The sequence below is a fragment of the Kogia breviceps genome, chromosome 1, assembly GCF_026419965.1.
Source record: "Kogia breviceps isolate mKogBre1 chromosome 1, mKogBre1 haplotype 1, whole genome shotgun sequence".
In the NCBI taxonomy this organism is placed as follows: Eukaryota; Metazoa; Chordata; class Mammalia; order Artiodactyla; family Physeteridae; genus Kogia; species Kogia breviceps.
The window spans coordinates 116,245,220-116,263,428 of record NC_081310.1 but is presented as its reverse complement, the minus strand read 5'-3'; the positions used below and the strand labels follow the sequence as shown (position 1 = coordinate 116,263,428).

The window sequence follows — 18,209 nt, the reverse complement described above, 5'->3', positions numbered from 1 at the left end:
TTCTGCCATAAAGGCCCACCCTGGTGCCAAGCAAAGCTTATTGTGCTAGGGGTCCCCTTTGTAGGGGAGACAGCTCATCCCTTCCTGAGAAACGCTTGCCAGGGCTTCCCTGGTGGCGCAGTGGTTGAGAATCCGCCTGCCGATGCAGGGGACACGGGTTCGTGCCCCGGTCCGGGAAGATCCCACGTGCCGCGGAGCGGCTGGGCCCGTGAGCCATGGCCGCTGAGCCTGTGCGTCCGGAGCCTGCGCTCCGCAACGGGAGAGGCCACAACAGTGAGAGGCCCGCGTACCACAAAAAAAAAAAAAAGAAACGCTTGCCAGCCCAGGGGGGCAGAAGGCCGAGAAGCCGCCCCCTCCGGGGAGAAGGGCTGTTTGATGGGCATGTGGAGAAAGAGAAGCCGGTGGTGTGGGCCTGCGGGACAGGGTCTCTGAGGGAGCACCGTGGTTGGATGAGACGCATGTGCTACTCTTTCTTGTCAACCTCTGCTCCCAAGGGTGCAGAGGGGGTAAACAGGGACAAGTCTCTGGGGCGCTGAGACTGCGGAGAATGGACGAGCAAGGCCTGATTTCCAGAAGAGCGTGCCCGTCAAGATTGGGGCTAGTACTTTTTTTTTTTTTTTGCGGTATGCGGGCCTCTCACTGTTGTGGCCTCTCCCGTTGCGGAGCACAGGCTCCGGACGCGCAGGCCCAGCGGCCATGGCTCACGGGCTTAGTTGCTCCGCGGCATGTGGGATCTTCCCAGACCAGGGCACGAACCCGTGTCTCCTGCATCGGCAGGCGGATTCTCAACCACTGCGCCACCAGGGAAGCCCTGGGGCTAGTACTTTGACTGTGCCAAGATGACTCCTGGCCCACGGGCGTCCTGAGTCAGGGCATGGGCCCCCTTCAGGTCTGATGAGGCTCGTCCCCAGAGCTGGGTGCAGTCAGGGCAGGGTGGTCCCTCGACTTCTTCCTTCCACAGGATACATGTCCTTGCAGAACATGCTCGGAGCAAGCCCACCCAGAGAGCAGGGAACCACTGACTGCGTATTTAGGAAATGCCACCAGAAATAACCAAATTCCGATTTTCATTTGAATATTTTCCCATTGACAGGAGACCAGTTAGTGAATGTGATTACATCTCCTTCCCTGGTTTTTATACGAAGGTGGCTGGCACCATTCCTGTCTAGTTATAACATTGGTTTACTGTCCGCTTATCCTCTGCATTTTCATCCGTGTTCGCGTCTCTTTCCCGGGAGCTGTGTGAGCTAAAGGGATTGTGCCTTTACAGGAATCCAGCTTCACTCAGCACCGTGATGTGACTACAGCGATCACCTCTTTTGGTGACATGGCCGCTGCAGGACGCTCCTTGGTCTTTACTGTCCTCCTATTAGCCATGATAGGAATAGACTCCGCTAGGAGGGCTATTTGGAGCAAGTGACAACATGAGGGTGCTTAAGGATTAGGTAGAGGAGACGAGGTCTGCTCCAGAAGCTGAACTCATTAGGGGTCACCAGTCGGTTTAAGGCATTATGTTCAGTCATAGTGAATTTTAGCATTTCACTTTTTCAGTTCTAGAAGCTCCATTTGATTCTTTTTCATATCTGCTTGGTGGTTCCCGATACTGGGCTATTGTAGTTCATCTTTGTGATTCCATCCTTTATTTTGAAAATATATATATATATATTTCCATATGTAACTCTTCTGCATCTAACAATTCCAGTACCTGAATTTCTTTGGTTGTGGTGGGAGAGTCTGTATCTACTGTTTGTTTTTTTGTTGTTGACTCTCACTCATGGTTGCTTGCTTCCTTGTGATTTTTTTTAAGCAAACTCACATTTACATGATTTTAATCTGTAGGAATCCTGAAGGCCCCAGTTAAAGGTGTTTTCCTCCGGACAGGATTTAAATCGGGCTTGCCCATAAGCTAGGTAGTACTACCATCTTGGGAGCACTTCAGCCCATGTGCTGGGCCTGGCTTCAGTGGAAAACTCTGAGAAAGTTTCTTTTTGCCATTGGGCCAAGGTTCAGTTTCCCAGTGACGGTTCTGGGTCACCGGGCTGTCGTTGACACATGCCCTCAGAGCAACAGTGTCCCTACCTCTGCTTTCTGTGCCCTCCTCCCAGCTGTGATTTTCCCTTGTGGTTTCTTCCTTTTTATTAGGGGTAAAGTACACTTCCCCTACTTTGAGTGAACTCAACAATGCCTCAAAAAGTGTATTTTCTTCAGGATTTAGATGTTTTGCAGCCGAAGGGCTCCCTGATGGTCTGATCCCCTGGGGTCAGCAGTTCCACTACTAATCGGTTCATAGTTCATCCACTCATTCATCAAATACCCTGAGTGCCTACCATGTGCCAGGCGCGGTTCCAGGTACGGAGGGTACAGCCTCCGCCCTCCTGGAGCCTGCAGTCTGATCCCAGGAGTCAGTCCCGGAGGCCCCTACAGTCCATGGAACACATACCAGAGTTGCTGCTTTCTCTCTTATTCACTCTGAGTGTTGAGTCCCTGTTGTGCACATTGCAACGTGCCAGCCTCCGGGGATGCAGAGATAGAGAGCCCTGTGCTCAGACTGCACTTTTGCCAATGGCAAAAACAGCCATTTCGAGAGGTAGAGCAAGGCATAAAGGCGTAAGGGGTCTGATGGAGATGGAAAGACACAGGAACGAGTGAAACTCGAGAGCCTGAGGGAGGTGACATTTGAACAGCATCTGGAAAGATGGGTAGCTGTTGCCTGGGAAAGCGAAAGAGTTCCCAGGAGAGAGAAGGGCCTGGCTAAAGGCTTGAAGTCAAGGAGGACCCTGATGCCTCCGGGAGCAGAGATAAGTTCAGTGTGCAGAGTGTAGACAGCAGGAGCAAGGAAGGGTGGGAGCTTGGCTGAGATGTACACAGGGTTCTGCTTCCTAAATGATCCATGTCTATCTCCTCCGTCCCATCCCCACTGCCATTGCCTTGGTTCTGGAATCATTATTTCCTGCCTGGACTGGTGCAGTAGCCTCTTAACTGGTGTCCCTTCATCCCCATCCAACCCATCCTCCACTCTGCTTCAGAGTGCTCTTTCAAAGATGAATATTTAATCATCTTACTGTAGGAGAAAGTTCAGATTCCTCAGATTAACCCAGGAGAAAGTTCATGTGACCACCTCTCCAGCCTAACCTCCTCATCTTCCTCCAGCCAGTAATTCTTTATAGTTCCCGTAATTCCTTACAGTAGGCAAGCCCTACTGCTTTACGGTTCAGGAAACTGGCCTGTGCCACTGCCTCCGGGAGGTCCTCTGACCACCCTCCAGCTTGATTTAGAGGTCCCTCCTTAGTGCTCACACAGGACCCTGTATACAACCTTCCTGTAGTGTAAGGACACTGAACCATCAGCCTGATTTGCTTGTCTGTCTTCCCTATGAGATCATAAGCTCCTTAAGGGCAAGGGACATGTCTATCTGGCTTTGTATCCCCAGCACCTAGCAGTGACAGATACAAGGCAGACACCCAGCAGGGGTTTGATGAATCAATCAACCCAGAGGGATGGGATAGAAGCTGTGGGTCCATGCAGGTTGGTGTGTGTGGAGTACACACGAAGGGCAGGGCATTCCTCCAGTGATCAGGCCAGCTCTCAACTGATTTATGACCTTGGACTCTCAGTTTCCTCATAGGTTCAGTGACTGGTCTGAGTCTGGTTGCTGCCACCATTTTCTGGCTCTGACATTCTGTGCATCTAAAGATCTGCGACTGGGCTTCCCTGGTGGCGCAGTGGTTGAGAATCCGCCTGCCGATGCAGGAGACACGGGTTCGTGCCCCGGTCCGGGAAGATCCCACATGCCGCGGAGCAACTAAGCCCGTGAGCCATGGCCGCTGGGCCTGTGCGTCCGGAGCCTGTGCTCTGCAACGGGAGATGCCACAACAGTGAGAGGCCCGCATACCGCAAAAAAATAAATAAATAAATAAATAAAGATCTGCGACCTCCAGAGAGGGGATGGTTGAGGGCAGTGGTCCTCAAAGTGTGGTCCCAGATCACCAGCATCAGTGTCACTTAGGAACTTGGTTAGAATGCAGATTCTCAGGTCTTCCCCAGACCTACACAATCAGAAGTCTGAGGTTGGGGCCTAGCAGTCTATGTTTTAACAAGCCTTCCACACAATTCTGATGCACACTAAAGTTTGAGAAGGCTGGATTAGAAGAACAGCTTTGTCACCCAGCACAATTGCTATTGAGGTGGCAAAATAAGGAGGTTATCGCCACAGACTCCCAGTGGCCAAGAGCCTGCAGCTGTGACCGGCTGTGCCCCGGAAGTCAGGCCAACCACAGCAAAGTCCTGGAGAGGTCACACATGCCCCTTGCCCAGGATTCTTTGCTGGCAGAACCCAGAACTCCTCCCTTAGCACCTGAGAGCTTCCCAGCAGGGAGTCTGGGCTCACACCACTTTGAAAGTGTCTCCGTTTTCCTGAAGCTGCTTTCTCCTGTGGACTAGCCAAGTCCTCTGGCTCATCTCTCTCCTCCTGCAGGAGGGCATAGTAAGAAAGAAGGTGCTCTGCAGTCAGACAAGCCCAATTTGGAATACTGGCTTGGATTGGCTGATGATCCTGAGCATGTTAACTTCTCGGAACTTCAGTTTCCTCATCTCAAAAAGGGGGCTAATTATACCTCACAAGGGTGTTATGAAGATTGAATGGCACATATTGATGCTAAGTAAAAATAAACTATTACTGAATTGTCACTGTGATTGTTAATAAATTCCCCTGCTCTGAGCCTCAGCTCTCCTCTCTGGGTCCACCCCGCAAGGTCTTCAGAGGAGCCTCAAGGTTCCAAAATGCCAACCCATCCTTTTGGCTCCTGGCTTGCTGCTGGGGCTTACTTTGCAGATGAGCCCAGGAGAGTGTCTAGCTGTAGGGTGGTGATCAGAGATGTGGTGGTTTTATTTCGGGGGAGGAGGGACGTGTTGTAGGAAGGAGGAGTAATACGGGGCTTTCATTTCATTTCCCAAGTCCCCCTCCTCGAGAATCAGCAGCACAGGGGTGTGGTTAGGCGGCTGCCCTAGATCCAGACACGTCTGAAGTGCCCCCTTGCTCTTTAACCAGACTGCTGCCCACGATATTGGCCCCTCAGGAACCATGGCTTTGGGCTGTTGTAACTAGTAGTGTGTGTAGGGACTTTGAAATTGGAGAGGCTTGATCCATGTCCTGGTTCTGCAGCTGGCTAGCCAAGTTACTTAATTACTCTGTGCCTCAGTTTCCTCACCTGTAAAATGAAGGTAATCATTGCATCTATTGCTTAGGGTTGCTGGGAGGAACAAATGAGATCATGTATTTGCAGTACCTGACATGATTTAAGAGCTAAAAAAAAAAAAAAAAAAAAAAGATTACAGCAGTGCTGCTCTGTAGGAGGGGATTTGGACATGAAAAGGGGCTGACCAGATGTTCCCCATGGGATGAACTTATCAGACAGGCTGGTGTCTTTTGTGTCCTCCAGGGTGGTCAACCATTGTCCTTTGCCTCCGGACAAGGAGGCAACCACAGGGTTCTGAGTACTGGAACCGCTGTGGTGCCTAGGCTGCCCTAACTCCCCTCCTCACCCTGACCCCAGCCATGAGGACAGCTTTCATCCTCATCTGCATCTCCAACACTGGAGGTTCTAGGAGCAAAGGCAGAAGCCCAGTTCAGGGGCATCTCAGTGGAGAAGGTGGGTATAGAAGTGGGTATAGCAGTGAGGCGGAGACCTCCTCCCTGCAGAAACTCATCGAGGACGTGCCTCCATGTCAGAGCTCCCAGCAGCTGGACCCCGAATGGGCGGTGGCCGGGCCTCCAGTAAAGAATGCACTCCCCACCAGCTGGGCAGCCTTACCCCTACCTGAGAGGAAGACAGAATCAGACAGGGGAACTTGGCTTGCACTTATCTCTCAGCCCCTGGAGGAGGGAATGAGGCAGCAATTAATTGTACAAGGCCGGTGGTTTGTGCAGCTTAAGTTCAGATAAAAAGTTTAATTATCCCTAATTAAATTTATTTAAATACAAAAAATACAAAAAAAATTTGTATCCCTAATACAAATTAATTAGCCTTCCATATTAGGAGGGTGAGCTTCCCTGCTCTTGCCATAGCCCAGACTTCACTGTGGGTTACCGAGGATATGCTGGGAGAGAGGCAGGGAGCCCCTGAGCCCCAACCAGTCAGGAGCAGACAGCTGGCTCCACGCTGGCCCCAGTTTAGGGCTGCATGTGAGTCCTAGGTCTGGGCTGAGCACCACAGCTCACCTATACGTGGCATGTCATCTCCAGGAGAGGCTTTCTTGTCCCTTACGTTTCTCCACCCTCAGAGCTGGGATGGGAGGTGGGGGAGGGGAGTCCTTATTTGCCTGAAACGAGGAAGACAGAAAGGAAATAAGGCTATGGCTTAAAAAATTTTTTTTCTAGGCCACGACATTTTCTGTTTTTTCTTTCCTCACCCCTTTCCTTCCTCAAAATTCCACGGAGAAAATAGGCCATAGAGGCCACAAGGACTTAGAGGATCACTGTCAGCTCCAGCACCTCAGTGTTCCTGCCCAGGTGGGCCCAGGAGGGGCCATGGGACAAAGGGCACTGACCCTCACAGTCATTGCAATCCTAACAGCTTCTGTCTAATGAGCGTTTACCGTGTAACGGGAATTTAGTCTTTGCAAAAACATTACGAAAAGGTATGTTTTCTTCATTAACTCACACATTCGACCAACATTTATTGAAGTGATTTGAGCAAGGGAATGATGTGCTTGGATTTACACTCTAAGACTATGGTTCCTTGTGAATTAAAGGGAAACAAAAGTGCTAGTGACGTGTCTGGTTAAGGGGCTTTTGCAGAAGTCCAGTCGAGAAGCGACAGTGGTCTGGGCCTAGGATTTATTTAATAAACATTTATCATAAGTTCTTAGTATGTGCCAGAATTGAGCCTTTTACAAATAGTAACTCATCTGATCCCTCACAACAACTCTGTGATGTAGGTACTATTATTTTATCAGTCCCAGGAAACTGAGGACAAAGAAGTAACTTGCACAAGAGTCACCCAGCTAACAAGTGGTAGAACCAGGACTTGCCCCAGAGAGTCTGCTGCCCAGAGTCCACACTCTTAACCACTATGCTGTACTGCTACCACTGAGCGGGCAGAGATGCTGAGAAGGGGGTGAGTGCCAGCTGACTCCTCTGAGCCCTCTCCCATGACCACCCACTCCCCTGGAGAAGCAGGATGTGAGGGACAGAGCAGGACAATGGAAACAGACTGACCTGGGTTTTAACCCATTCAGTTCTGCCTCTTACTACTTGAGGACCTTGAACAAGTCACTGTCCTCTCAGGATCGGCTCCTCAGTCCTATCTGACAGGGCTTTTGTGAGACCCAGTGATGCCAAAGTTCCTAGCACAGTCTCCAGTACATTGTTCCCTTTCATCCTTCCATTCTCCATCCCCTCTTCTTAGGCCAAACGATCCTGTCCCTTTGATCGTTTCCCCTGTGAGAGGATTTCCAGACGATTCACCATTCCACCCTCCCTTCTCTGGACATGACCCAGTTAATCATATCCTATACAATATGTAGTGCCCAGAACTCCACACAGTGACCTAGAAGAAGTCTGCACCAAGGATCACAGTCTGAACACCCACTCCCTTTTTCTGGACAATGTACTCCTATCAGTCCAGCCTAAGGCGGCATTGCGTTACACTGGTGGCTATGTTAAACTTAATTCCCCCCAGTGATTTTTAACTTGGATAGCTTTTAAGCTGGTCTCTCTCATCAGCTATATAAGTCATTGATTATTTGAATCAAAATGCTGGTGTTGTCATTTATCTTTGTTAAAATTAATCTGGTTGATTTCACCCACGATTACAACCTGTTAAAAATCCTTTTGACTTCGAAAGACGTCAATTCATAGTAGTGCTGTCATTTAGAAATTTGAAGAGCTTGATTAAAACTAATCAGTCATAGCCTCATCATCACCAGCACCATCACCATCATCACCACCATTATCATTGTTGTCATTGTCATAGGAACCAAATGGAAGAAGGTTAAACAAAAGCAATAATTTGTTAGTATGCAGAGTCAAAAGAAGGCTTGCACAACCAAGCCACAGGAAAGTCAAAAGTAAAGCTGGTCATCAGTAAGAATTAGGACAGGAACTCGAACCTCCATCGGATTTCCCTTTTCACCTCTCATCTCTTTCTACTGTCAGCCTGCTCCCTTTCTAACTACAATCTGGCTTTTCCCCATGGCAGAAAGCATGGCTGCCAACAGCTCCAGAGCTTTATTAGTTGCAGTTTCCACTTCTGTGAAAGAGATCGGGACTTCCCTGGTGGCGCAGTGGTTAAGAATCCACCTGCCAATGCAGGCAACGTGGGTTCGAGCCCTGGTCCGGGAAGATCTTACATGCCACGGAGCAACTAAGCCCGTGCACCACAACTTCTGAGCCTGCACTCTAGAGCCCGTGAGCAACAACTATTGAGCTCGCGTGCCACAAATACTGAAGCCCGCACGTCTAGAGCCCGTGCTCTGCAACAAGAGAAGCTACCACAATGAGAAGCCTGAGCACCGCAACGAAGAGTAGCCCCTGCTCACCACAACTAGAGAAAGCCCGCGCCCAGCAATGAAGACCCAATGCAGCCAAAAAATAAATTTAATTAATTAATTAATTTTTAAAAAATAAAGAAAGAAAGAGATTGATCTGATCTCAAGGATAAAAATCCAGGGGAGGAGAAAAAAACTGACTGACATCATTAGCCAACAGTGTAAATGCAAATCAAACCCACAATGAGAAATTCAAAATAGAGTTACCGTATGATCCTGCAATTCCACTCCTGGGCATATATCTGGAGAAAACTCTAATTCAAAAAGATACATGCACCCCAGTCACTATTCACAATAGCCAAGACATGGAAGCAACCTAAATGTCCATTGACAGACGAATGGGTAAAGAAGATGTGGTATATATATATACAGTGGAATACTACCCAGCCATAAAAATGAATGAAATAATGCCATTTGCAGCAACACAGATGGACCTAGAAATTATCATGTTAAGTGAAGTAAGACAGACAAAGACAAATGTCATATGATGTCACTTATATGTAAAATCTAAAAAAAAATGATACAAAAGAACTTATTAACAAAACAGAAGTAGACTCACAGACATAGAAAACAAACTTATGACTACCAAATGGGATAGTGGAGGTGGGAGGGAGAGAGACAGTTTAGGGATTTGGGATTAGATCCACGCTACTATATATAAAATAAATAAACAACAAGGACCTCCTATATAGCACAGGGAACTATTTTCAATATCCTGTAATAACCTTTAAGGGAAAAGAATCTGAAAAAGAATATACATATTATATATAATATATATTATATATATAACTGAATCACTTTGCTGTACACCTGAAATTAACACAACATTCTAAACATTCTAATTTATAGCTAGTGGGATCGTAAAGTGACACAATCACTTTAGAAAACAGTTCACAAGTTCCTCAAACTGGTAAACATAGAGTTACCACATGACTCCCAGAGAAATGAAAACGTATATCCCCACCAAAACTTGTACACAAATTTTCATAGCAGAGTTTATTCATAATAGCCAAAAAGTAGAAACAATCCAAATGTCTCTCAACTGATGAATGAGTAAACAAAATGTGGTCTATCCATACGATGAGATATTAGTCAGCCGTAAGAAAGGAATGAAGTACTGATACATGCTACAACATGGGCGAAACTTGAACCCTTAGCACATTATGCTAAGTGAAAGAAGTCAGGTGCAAGAGGCCACATACTGTATGATTCCATTTATATTAAATGTCCAAAAGAAAGAAATCCATAGAGGGTGAAGGGTGAGGTGTACAATGGTCACTGACTGCTGATGGGTGCTAGATTTCTACTGGGGGTGATGACAGTACTCTAAAATTAGACTCTGGTGATGGTAACACAACTTTGTAAATACAGTAAAAACCATTGAATTGTACGATTTAAGTAGATGAATTTTATGGTATTTAAATTGTATCTCCATAAAGCTGTTTAAAAATGAATCCAGGAAAGAACTCATTGACCCAGCTTGAGTCAGATGCCTATTCTGAATTTACTACCTGTGACCAGCAGGAGCAGGGGCATCGGGGAAGGCTTGTAAGAATACGGCAGCTCCTCTGAGACCCAGTTCCTCTGGACAGAGTTTATGTCATAATGGGGAGGGGAGGGGTTCAGTTCCTAGGAGGGGGTAGGTTATTAGCAGACAAAACAATCAATGCCTACCACACTAGCTATTTTTATAGAGAATTTACATTTACCCAGATACAGCATCAAGTGGTACTTCTGAATTATCTCATTAATTATCACAACAACCTTATAAGTTAGGTTTGTAAAACCCATTTATATTGGTAGAGGCTCAGGTTACATAACTTCCCTAAGGACACTTAACTATTTAGTAAGTAACGCTGGGCTCGGGTTCAACCCAGATCTGATTCCTCTCTCAATCATTAGGCCACACTGCCTCCTTCTGGCCTTACATGAGTTGTTAAAAAAAATTCTGGAATGCACCACTGGAGACCTAACCTTAGATCCCTTCTTTATTTCGTTTGCTCATTTACTCTTTCATTGAAGGAGACCCTTCTAACATGAAAACCGGGAACTTCCTTTGCTGTCCCGGGACCATTGTTGTTTATCTTTGAGAAGGGCCGGAAGACTCGAGATGGCTGTTCAGCCCCTGCCAGCCACACTGCTGTCCCCTCCACATTCCTCCAGCTTGTCCAGGGTACAGAGAACGAGGGCAAGAACACACCTTGCTGCAACAATGATGCAGTAGGTCTGTAGCGGACTCCTGAGCCACCAGCCAGTTAACCCTTCCAAACAGGAAATAAGGGTCATCTGGCAAGATGGGTGTTTAGCGAACCAGTGCAGCTTATTTTCCAAGTGTTCGCATACTGTCTGCTTAACAATCCACTCTCAAATTCTGCCCGCAACTGGATGGCAGAATTGATGGAGGCCAAGCCTGCTGGTCTGTGGTTCCTCAGACCTCCTTTCCTTTTCTTTAAATATATTGATACAGTAGTTTTCCATCTCTAGTCTCCTGGTATTTCTCTGCCGCATCATGATTTCTCAGCCATCATGGGAAGTGGTTCTATAATGCCATCTGCACATTCCTCCTGTCTCCTGGGGTAGGATCCAGGTGGGCCTGTGACAGGAATCCACTGAAGACAGCCGGCCACTCACCTGCTCTCCCCTCCCCTACCTTAAGCTCTGGATCTTTGTTTTTCCACGTTTGTCCTGGCCTTCCCAAGATACAGCATGTTCTTCTTGGTGGAGAAGGCAGAGAGCACATGGGAGTTGCGTTGTTCAGCTTTTCTCTCTGTCATCTGTTTCCAGGAGACCATCTGCCTAGCAGTAGGCACAGCTTTCCTTCCAGTGGATGAAACAACATTCTTGTTGTCCTTAACATTTTTCACCACCTCAATCACTGAAATGTAGCCTTCCTGACGCTATTCTTACATACTCCCGCCACGCTTTCTTTTCACCCATGGTCATATAGCCAATGTCCACCTTTCAATCATGTCATCTGAAAACCCCAGCTAACATGATTCACTTCCAGGGAAGCCCCCTTTTCTTCATCACTGGGATGATTTGAACTTGGAATAATCAGCTTCTCGGCAACAGAGACCATGGTTTTCAGACTGTCTAGGGAAAAGTAATAGTATTGGGGCTTCCCTGGTGGCCTAGTGGTTGAGAATCTGCCTGCCAATGCAGGGGACACGGGTTCGAGTCCTGGTCTGGGAAGATCCCACATGCCGCAGAGCAACTGGGCCCGTGAGCCACAACTACTGAGCCTGCGCGTCCGGAGCCTGTGCTCCGCAACAAGAGAGGCCACGATAGTGAGAGGCCCGCGCACCGCGAAGAAGAGTGGCCCCCGCTCACTGCAACTAGAGAAAGCCCTCGCACAGAAACGAAGATCCAACACAGCCAAAAATAAATAAATAAATAAATTTGTTTTTAAAAGAAGGGAAAAAAAGTAATAGTATTTATTGTTTGTAGAGCTGTATGCGTCACAATAGGATTGTGACCCAGGTTACTCTTATTATCTTCATTTTAGAGACAAAGAAACTGAGGCCTAAAGGTCACACAGTTATTTTAGGGTGGAGATGGGTGAGTCTTGAACCAATATTGTCCAACTTCGGAAGCCAAATTCTCGACCACTTCACTGGAAGCCACTCCTGAGCATCATGGCAGAGAAGGCAAACCTAGCATCAAAGTTCCCAGAAGGAGCTCTCGCAGGCCTTACTGTCAGTGGCGTGACTGAGACAGCTTGAGCCAGAACAAAGGGCCTGGACACAAGGAGAAGGAAGGTGGTCCTCAAAACAGGAGCCAACTTCATAGGGTGTTGAGAGGCTTAAATGAGATCATTCATCCACTCGCCAAGTATGTGTCAATCACTGCACATCCTCCACAAAGCCCTTAGTGTTAGGAGGTGAGGACTTCATAGTTCTGAAATGGCTCCCCCATCCCTTTCCACAGCCTCTCTGGACCCCAGGACACCTAGGTCCCTCAGGACAAGTGACTTGGAGCCTGACAATCTCAGTAGCAACAATTCCTGGTCACCCTAAGCCAGTTTCTGCTCCAGACACCCAGAGGGCACAGAGGCAGGGGAGACGGTGTTTCTGGCTTTGGCCAAAGGAGTCATCACAGTTCTTTTCTTAACTTGGCCTTTAAATTATCTCAATAAAGAAGAGGCTAAACACTTAACCGCTGTGGAGTGTATCTTATTGATTGGAGGAGAGAGGCTCTGGCCTGCTTGCCTGGGGCTGAGCAGGAACCAGGGCAGGCTGGTCCCAGGGGGCAGCTGCCAAGGTGTGAAGTTTCTCTGAGCTCTGAGAGTAGCTGGCACTGTTCCAAAGTGGCTTCACGGCTTAAGGGGTTGCGATTTGGAGCTAATGGTCTGCTCTAAGACAGCGTGTCTAGTAGAAAAGAGATGAGAGCAAGAGGAGTGTGTTTTACTTCCAGGTGTACCTAAATGTGGACAACCCACTTCATGCTTCTGAGCCTTGGTTCCTGCATCTGTACAGTGGGGATCAGGGTTCCAAGCTCCCAGAGTTCACAGAGCTTATGTGAGGCAAATGTGTAAAAGTGTTTTGGAAATTATAAATCTCCACATGAATAGAAGGCGGTTTATTATTCATCGTTTTTGTTATCAAAAATGAAACTGTGTTCTTCTGCTTCAAAATCATCCATGGCTCCTCTTTGCACTTGGATGAAACCCACGCTCCTCGTCGTGGCCCACTAGACTCTGCATGGTCTGGACCCCACCTGCTGCCTCAGTTTCCTCTTCTAGAACCTGCTCCCCACCCTGTGCGCCAGCCCCGCTAGCCCTTTCACTGTTCCTAGAACAGGCTGAGCCCCTTCCTACCTCAGGGCCTCCGTCCTTTCTGTTCCCGTTGCCTGGCACACTCTCTCTTCCCCAAGACTGTTGCCTGGCTGGATTCTTTGCCTTCAGATTTTAGCTTAAATGTTACCTCCTCAGAGAGGCCTTTCCTGACCACACTCCCCCAACCCGGCACAGCACCCATCTCTGGTCTCTTCATAGAAAGAGCCAGAAGTCACAATGTTTTTATATATATATTTACGGTCTTCCCCTGGTAGGATGTTGGCTCCGTGAACATAAGGATCTTGTCTATTTTGTTCACTCCCGGGTCGTATCACAGTACCTGGCACACAGTAGGCACTCTAAACAATTGTTGAGTGAGGGAGTGAATGACTGGCAGGGAAGCCTGACTTGTTTCCCAAATGGCCCTTCTTCCTTACACCCATTTCTCTTTCTGTCTCTCAGATATGGAGATATGGTGCCCAAGACGATTGCAGGGAAGATCTTTGGCTCCATCTGTTCCCTGAGCGGTGTCCTCGTCATTGCCCTGCCGGTCCCTGTGATCGTTTCCAACTTCAGCCGGATTTACCACCAGAATCAGAGAGCTGATAAACGCAGGGCACAAAAGGTAAGCCCCAGACCCGGGAAGGGGGCAGGCAGCACCAGAGAGGGTGCTCTTGGCCTTGTGCCGCTGTCACAAAGAGCTCCTGGGAGAATCACTGCACAGATGGCCTCTGGCTTTGGAAGGTAAAGCAGCGCCAGGTGCCTTCCTACCTACCAGTAACCTGCATTACAGCCCCAGACAGCTGCACAAGGCAGCAAACCCTCAATTATCCACAAGCTGGTGTTCTCCCTTTCGGAAGATATTCTGTGCAGTTTCCTTGGGCCCTGGCTCCTCTTCCAAGATATCAGCCATCAACTCTGAGTAGTGCCCGGACTCTTCCCTTTCCCAGCCAAGACCTTACTGGGGAACATAATTGCTTTCCAGTACTCTGTAACAGCCTATACAAAACAAAGTGACAAAAATAAGTTTGCTAAAAAGAAAAATGAATACTCTGAAAGGAGAACATTCTGAGACCATTGAGTTCAGGGACAAATGGCACAGCAGGCTTTAGTCACCTCATGGTATCATAGGATAAGGCACAGAACTGCAGTTGACGGTCAGGAGATTAACCATGGGTCCTGGAAAAGTTTTCAGTGATGTCCAGTGAACACAGCTTAGGAAGGCAGGGCAGGGTGAGCGCCCTCTCACCACAGGATGACAAAAGATGTCTGAAGGCTTTGGTGCCAAGACAGAAGCCTCCTTTCATGACTGGCCGCCACCTTCTACTCAGAATACCTCATCCTCTCAGCTAAATGTCATTTCTATGCATTTTTAGGGCATCTGGCTGGTGAAGGTTCTTGGACCCAGGGGGCAGCTTTTCCTTTTTCTTCTTCTTTTTTTAAGTATTCAGCTTTTTGGGGGGAATTTTTAAATTTTATTATTTTTTTATACAGTAGGTTCTTATTAGTCATCAATTTTATACACATCAGTGTATACATGTCAATCCCAATCGCCCAATTCATCACACCACCACCATCACCACCCAGCCGCTTTCCCCCCTTGGGGTCCATACGTTTGTTCTCTACATCTGTGTCTCAACTTCTGCCCTGCAAACTGGTTCATCTGTACCATTTTTCTAGGTTCCACATATATGCATTAATATACGATATGTTTATCTCTTTCTGACTTACTTCACTCTGTATGACAGTCTCTAGATCCATCCACGTCTCAACAAATGACCCAATTTCGTTCCTTTTTATGGCTGAGTAATATTCCATTGTATATATGTACCATGTCTTCTTTATCCATTCGTCTGTCAATGGGCATTTAGATTGCTTCCATGACCTGGCTATTGTAAATAGTGCTGCAATGAACATTGGGGTGCATGTGTCTTCTTGAATTGTGGTTTTCTCTGGGTATATGCCCAGTAGTGAGATTGCTGGGTTATTTGGTAATTTTATTTTTAGTTTTTTAAGGAACCTCCATACTGTTCTCCATAGTGGCTGTATCAATTTACATTCCCACCAACAGTACAAGAGGGTTCCTTTTTCTCCACACCCTCTCCAGCATTTGTTGTTTGTAGATTTTTCTGATGACGCCCATTCTAACTGGTGTGAGGTGATACCTCACTGTAGTTTTGATTTGCATTTCTCTAATAATTAGTGATGTTGAGCAGCTTTTCATGTGCTTCTTGACCATCTGTATATCTTCTTTGGAGAAATGTCTATTTAGGTCTTCTGCCCATTTTTGGATTGGGTTGTTTGTTTTTTTAATATTGAGCTGCATGAGCTGTATATATTTTGGAGATTAATCCTTTGTCCATTGATTCCTTTGCAAATATTTTCTCACATTCTGAGGGTTATCTTTTCGTCTTGCTTATGGTTTCCTTGGCTGTGCAAAAGCTTTTAAGTTTCATTAGGTCCCATTTGTTTATTTTTGTTTTTATTTCCATTACTCTAAGAGGTGGATCAAAAAAGATCTTGCAAGGAGAAAAAAAAAAAGATCTTGCTGTGATTTATGTCAAAGAGTGTTCTGCCTATGTTTTCCTCTAAGAGTTTTACAGTGTCTGGTCTTACATTTAGGTCTCTAATCCATTTTGAGTTTATTTTTGTGTATGGTGTTAGGGAGTGTTCTAATTTCATTCTTTTACATGTAGCTGTCCAGTTTTCCCAACACCACTTATTGAAGAGACTCTCTTTTCTCCATTGTATATCCTTGCCTCCTTTGTCATAGACTAGTTGACCATAGGTGCATGGGTTTACCTCTGGACTTTCTATCTTGTTCCATGGATCTGTTTCTGTTTTTGTGCCAGTACCATATTGTCTTGATTACTGTAGCTTTGTAGTATAGTCTGAAGTCAGGGAGTCCGATTCCTCTAGCTCCGTTTTTTTCCCTCAACACTGCTTTGGCTATTCGGGGTCTTTTGTGTCTCCATACAAATTTTAAGATTTTTTGTTCTAGTTTCATAAAAAATGTCACTGGTAATTTGATAGTGATTGCATTGAATCTGTAGATTGCTTTGGGTAGTATAGTCATTTTCACAATATTGATTCTTCCAATCCAAGAACATGGCATATCTCTCCATCTGTTGGTATCATCTTTAATTTCTTTCATCAATGTCTTATAGTTTTCTGCATACAGGTCTTTTGTCTCCCTAGGTAGGTTTATTCCTAGGTAGTTTACTCTTTCTGTTGCAATGGTAAATGGGAGTGTTTCCTTAATTTCTCTTTCAGATTTTTCATCATTAGTGTATAGGAATGCAAGAGACTTCTGTGCATTAATTTTGTAACCTGAAACTTTACCAAATTCATTGATTAGCTCTAATAGTTTTCTGGTGGCATCTTTAGGATTCCCTATGTAGAGTATCATGTCATCTGCAAAGAGTGACAGTTTTACTTCTTTTCCAATTTGGATTCCTTTTATTTCTTTTTCTTCTCTGATTGCCATAGCTAGGACGTCCAAAACTATGTTGAATAATACTGGCAAGAGTGGACACCCTTATCTTGTTCCTGATCTTAGAGGAAATGCTTTCAGTTTTTCACCATTGAGAATGATGTTTGCTGTGGGTTTGTCATATATGGACTTTATTATGTTGAGGTAGGTTCCCTCTCTGCCCACTTTCTGGAGAGTTTTTATCATAAATGGGTGTTGAATTTTGTCAAAAGCTTTTTTGCATCCATTGAGATGATCATATGGTTTTTATTCTTCAGTTTGTTAATTTGGTGCATCACATTGGTTGATTTGCATATATTGAAGAATACTTGCATCCCAGGGATAAATCCCACTTGATCATGGTGTATGATCCTTTTAATGTGTTGTTGGATTCTGTTTGCTAGTATTTTGTTTAGGATTTTTGCATCTATATTCATGAGGGATATTGGTCTGTAAATTTTTTTTATTGGTAGTATCTTTGTCTGGTTTTGGTATCAGGGTGATGGTGGCCTCATAGAATGAGTTTGGGAGTGTTCCTTCCTCTGCAATTTTTTGGAAGAGTTTGAGAAGAATGGTTATCTTTTCTCTAAATGTTTGATGGAATTCACCTGTGAAGCCATCTGGTCCTGGACTTTTGTTTGTTGGAAGATTTTTTTTTTTTTTTTTTTTTTTTTGTGGTATGCGGGCCTCTCATTGTTGTGGCCTCTCCCGTTGCAGAGCACAGGCTCTGGACGCACAGGCTCAGCGGCCATGGCTCACAGGCCCAGCCACTCCGTGGCTTGTGGGATCTTCCTGGACCAGGGCACGAACCCGCGTCCCCTGCATCGGCAGGTGGATTCTCAACCACTGCGCCACCAGGGAAGCCCTTTTGGAAGATTTTTAATCACAGTTTCAATTTCATTACTTGTGATTGGTTTGTTCATATTTTCTATTTCTTCCTGGTTCAGTCTTGGAAGGTTATACCTTTATAAGAATGTGTCCAGGGCTTCCCTGGTGGCGCAGTGGTTGAGAATCCGCCTGCCGATGCAGGAGACACGGGTTCGTGCCCTGGTCCGGGAAGATCCCACGTGCCGCGGAGCAACTAAGCCCGTGAGCTATGGCCGCTGAGCCTGTGCGTCCGGAGCCTGTGCTCCGCAACGGGAGAGGCCACAACAGTGAGAGGCCCGCATACCGCAAAAAAAAAAAAAAAAAAAAAGAATGTGTCCATTTCTTCCAGGTTGTCCATTTTATTGGCATAGAGTTGCTTGTAGTAGTCTCTTAGGATGCTTTGTGTTTCTGCAGTGTCTGTTGTAACCTCTCCATTTTCCTTTCTAATTGTATGCATTTGAATCCTCTCCCTTTTTCTTCATGAGTCTGGCTAATGGTTTATCAATTTTGTTTAGCTTCTCAAAGAACCAGATTTTAGTTTTATTTATC

At 46.3% G+C, this 18,209-nt stretch overlaps 1 protein-coding gene across 2 annotated transcripts in view; it reads left to right on the top strand.

Moving 5' to 3' along the window:
* The window catches only part of KCND3 (potassium voltage-gated channel subfamily D member 3), a 227,757-nt gene that overhangs the window by 197,441 nt on the left and 12,107 nt on the right, over nt 1-18,209 (top strand). For both annotated transcript variants that reach the window (XM_067041871.1, XM_059081789.2), the window contains exon 3: nt 13,784-13,946. In XM_067041871.1, the coding sequence (XP_066897972.1) occupies nt 13,784-13,946 (163 nt within the window). The remainder of the gene's footprint in view (nt 1-13,783; nt 13,947-18,209) is intronic.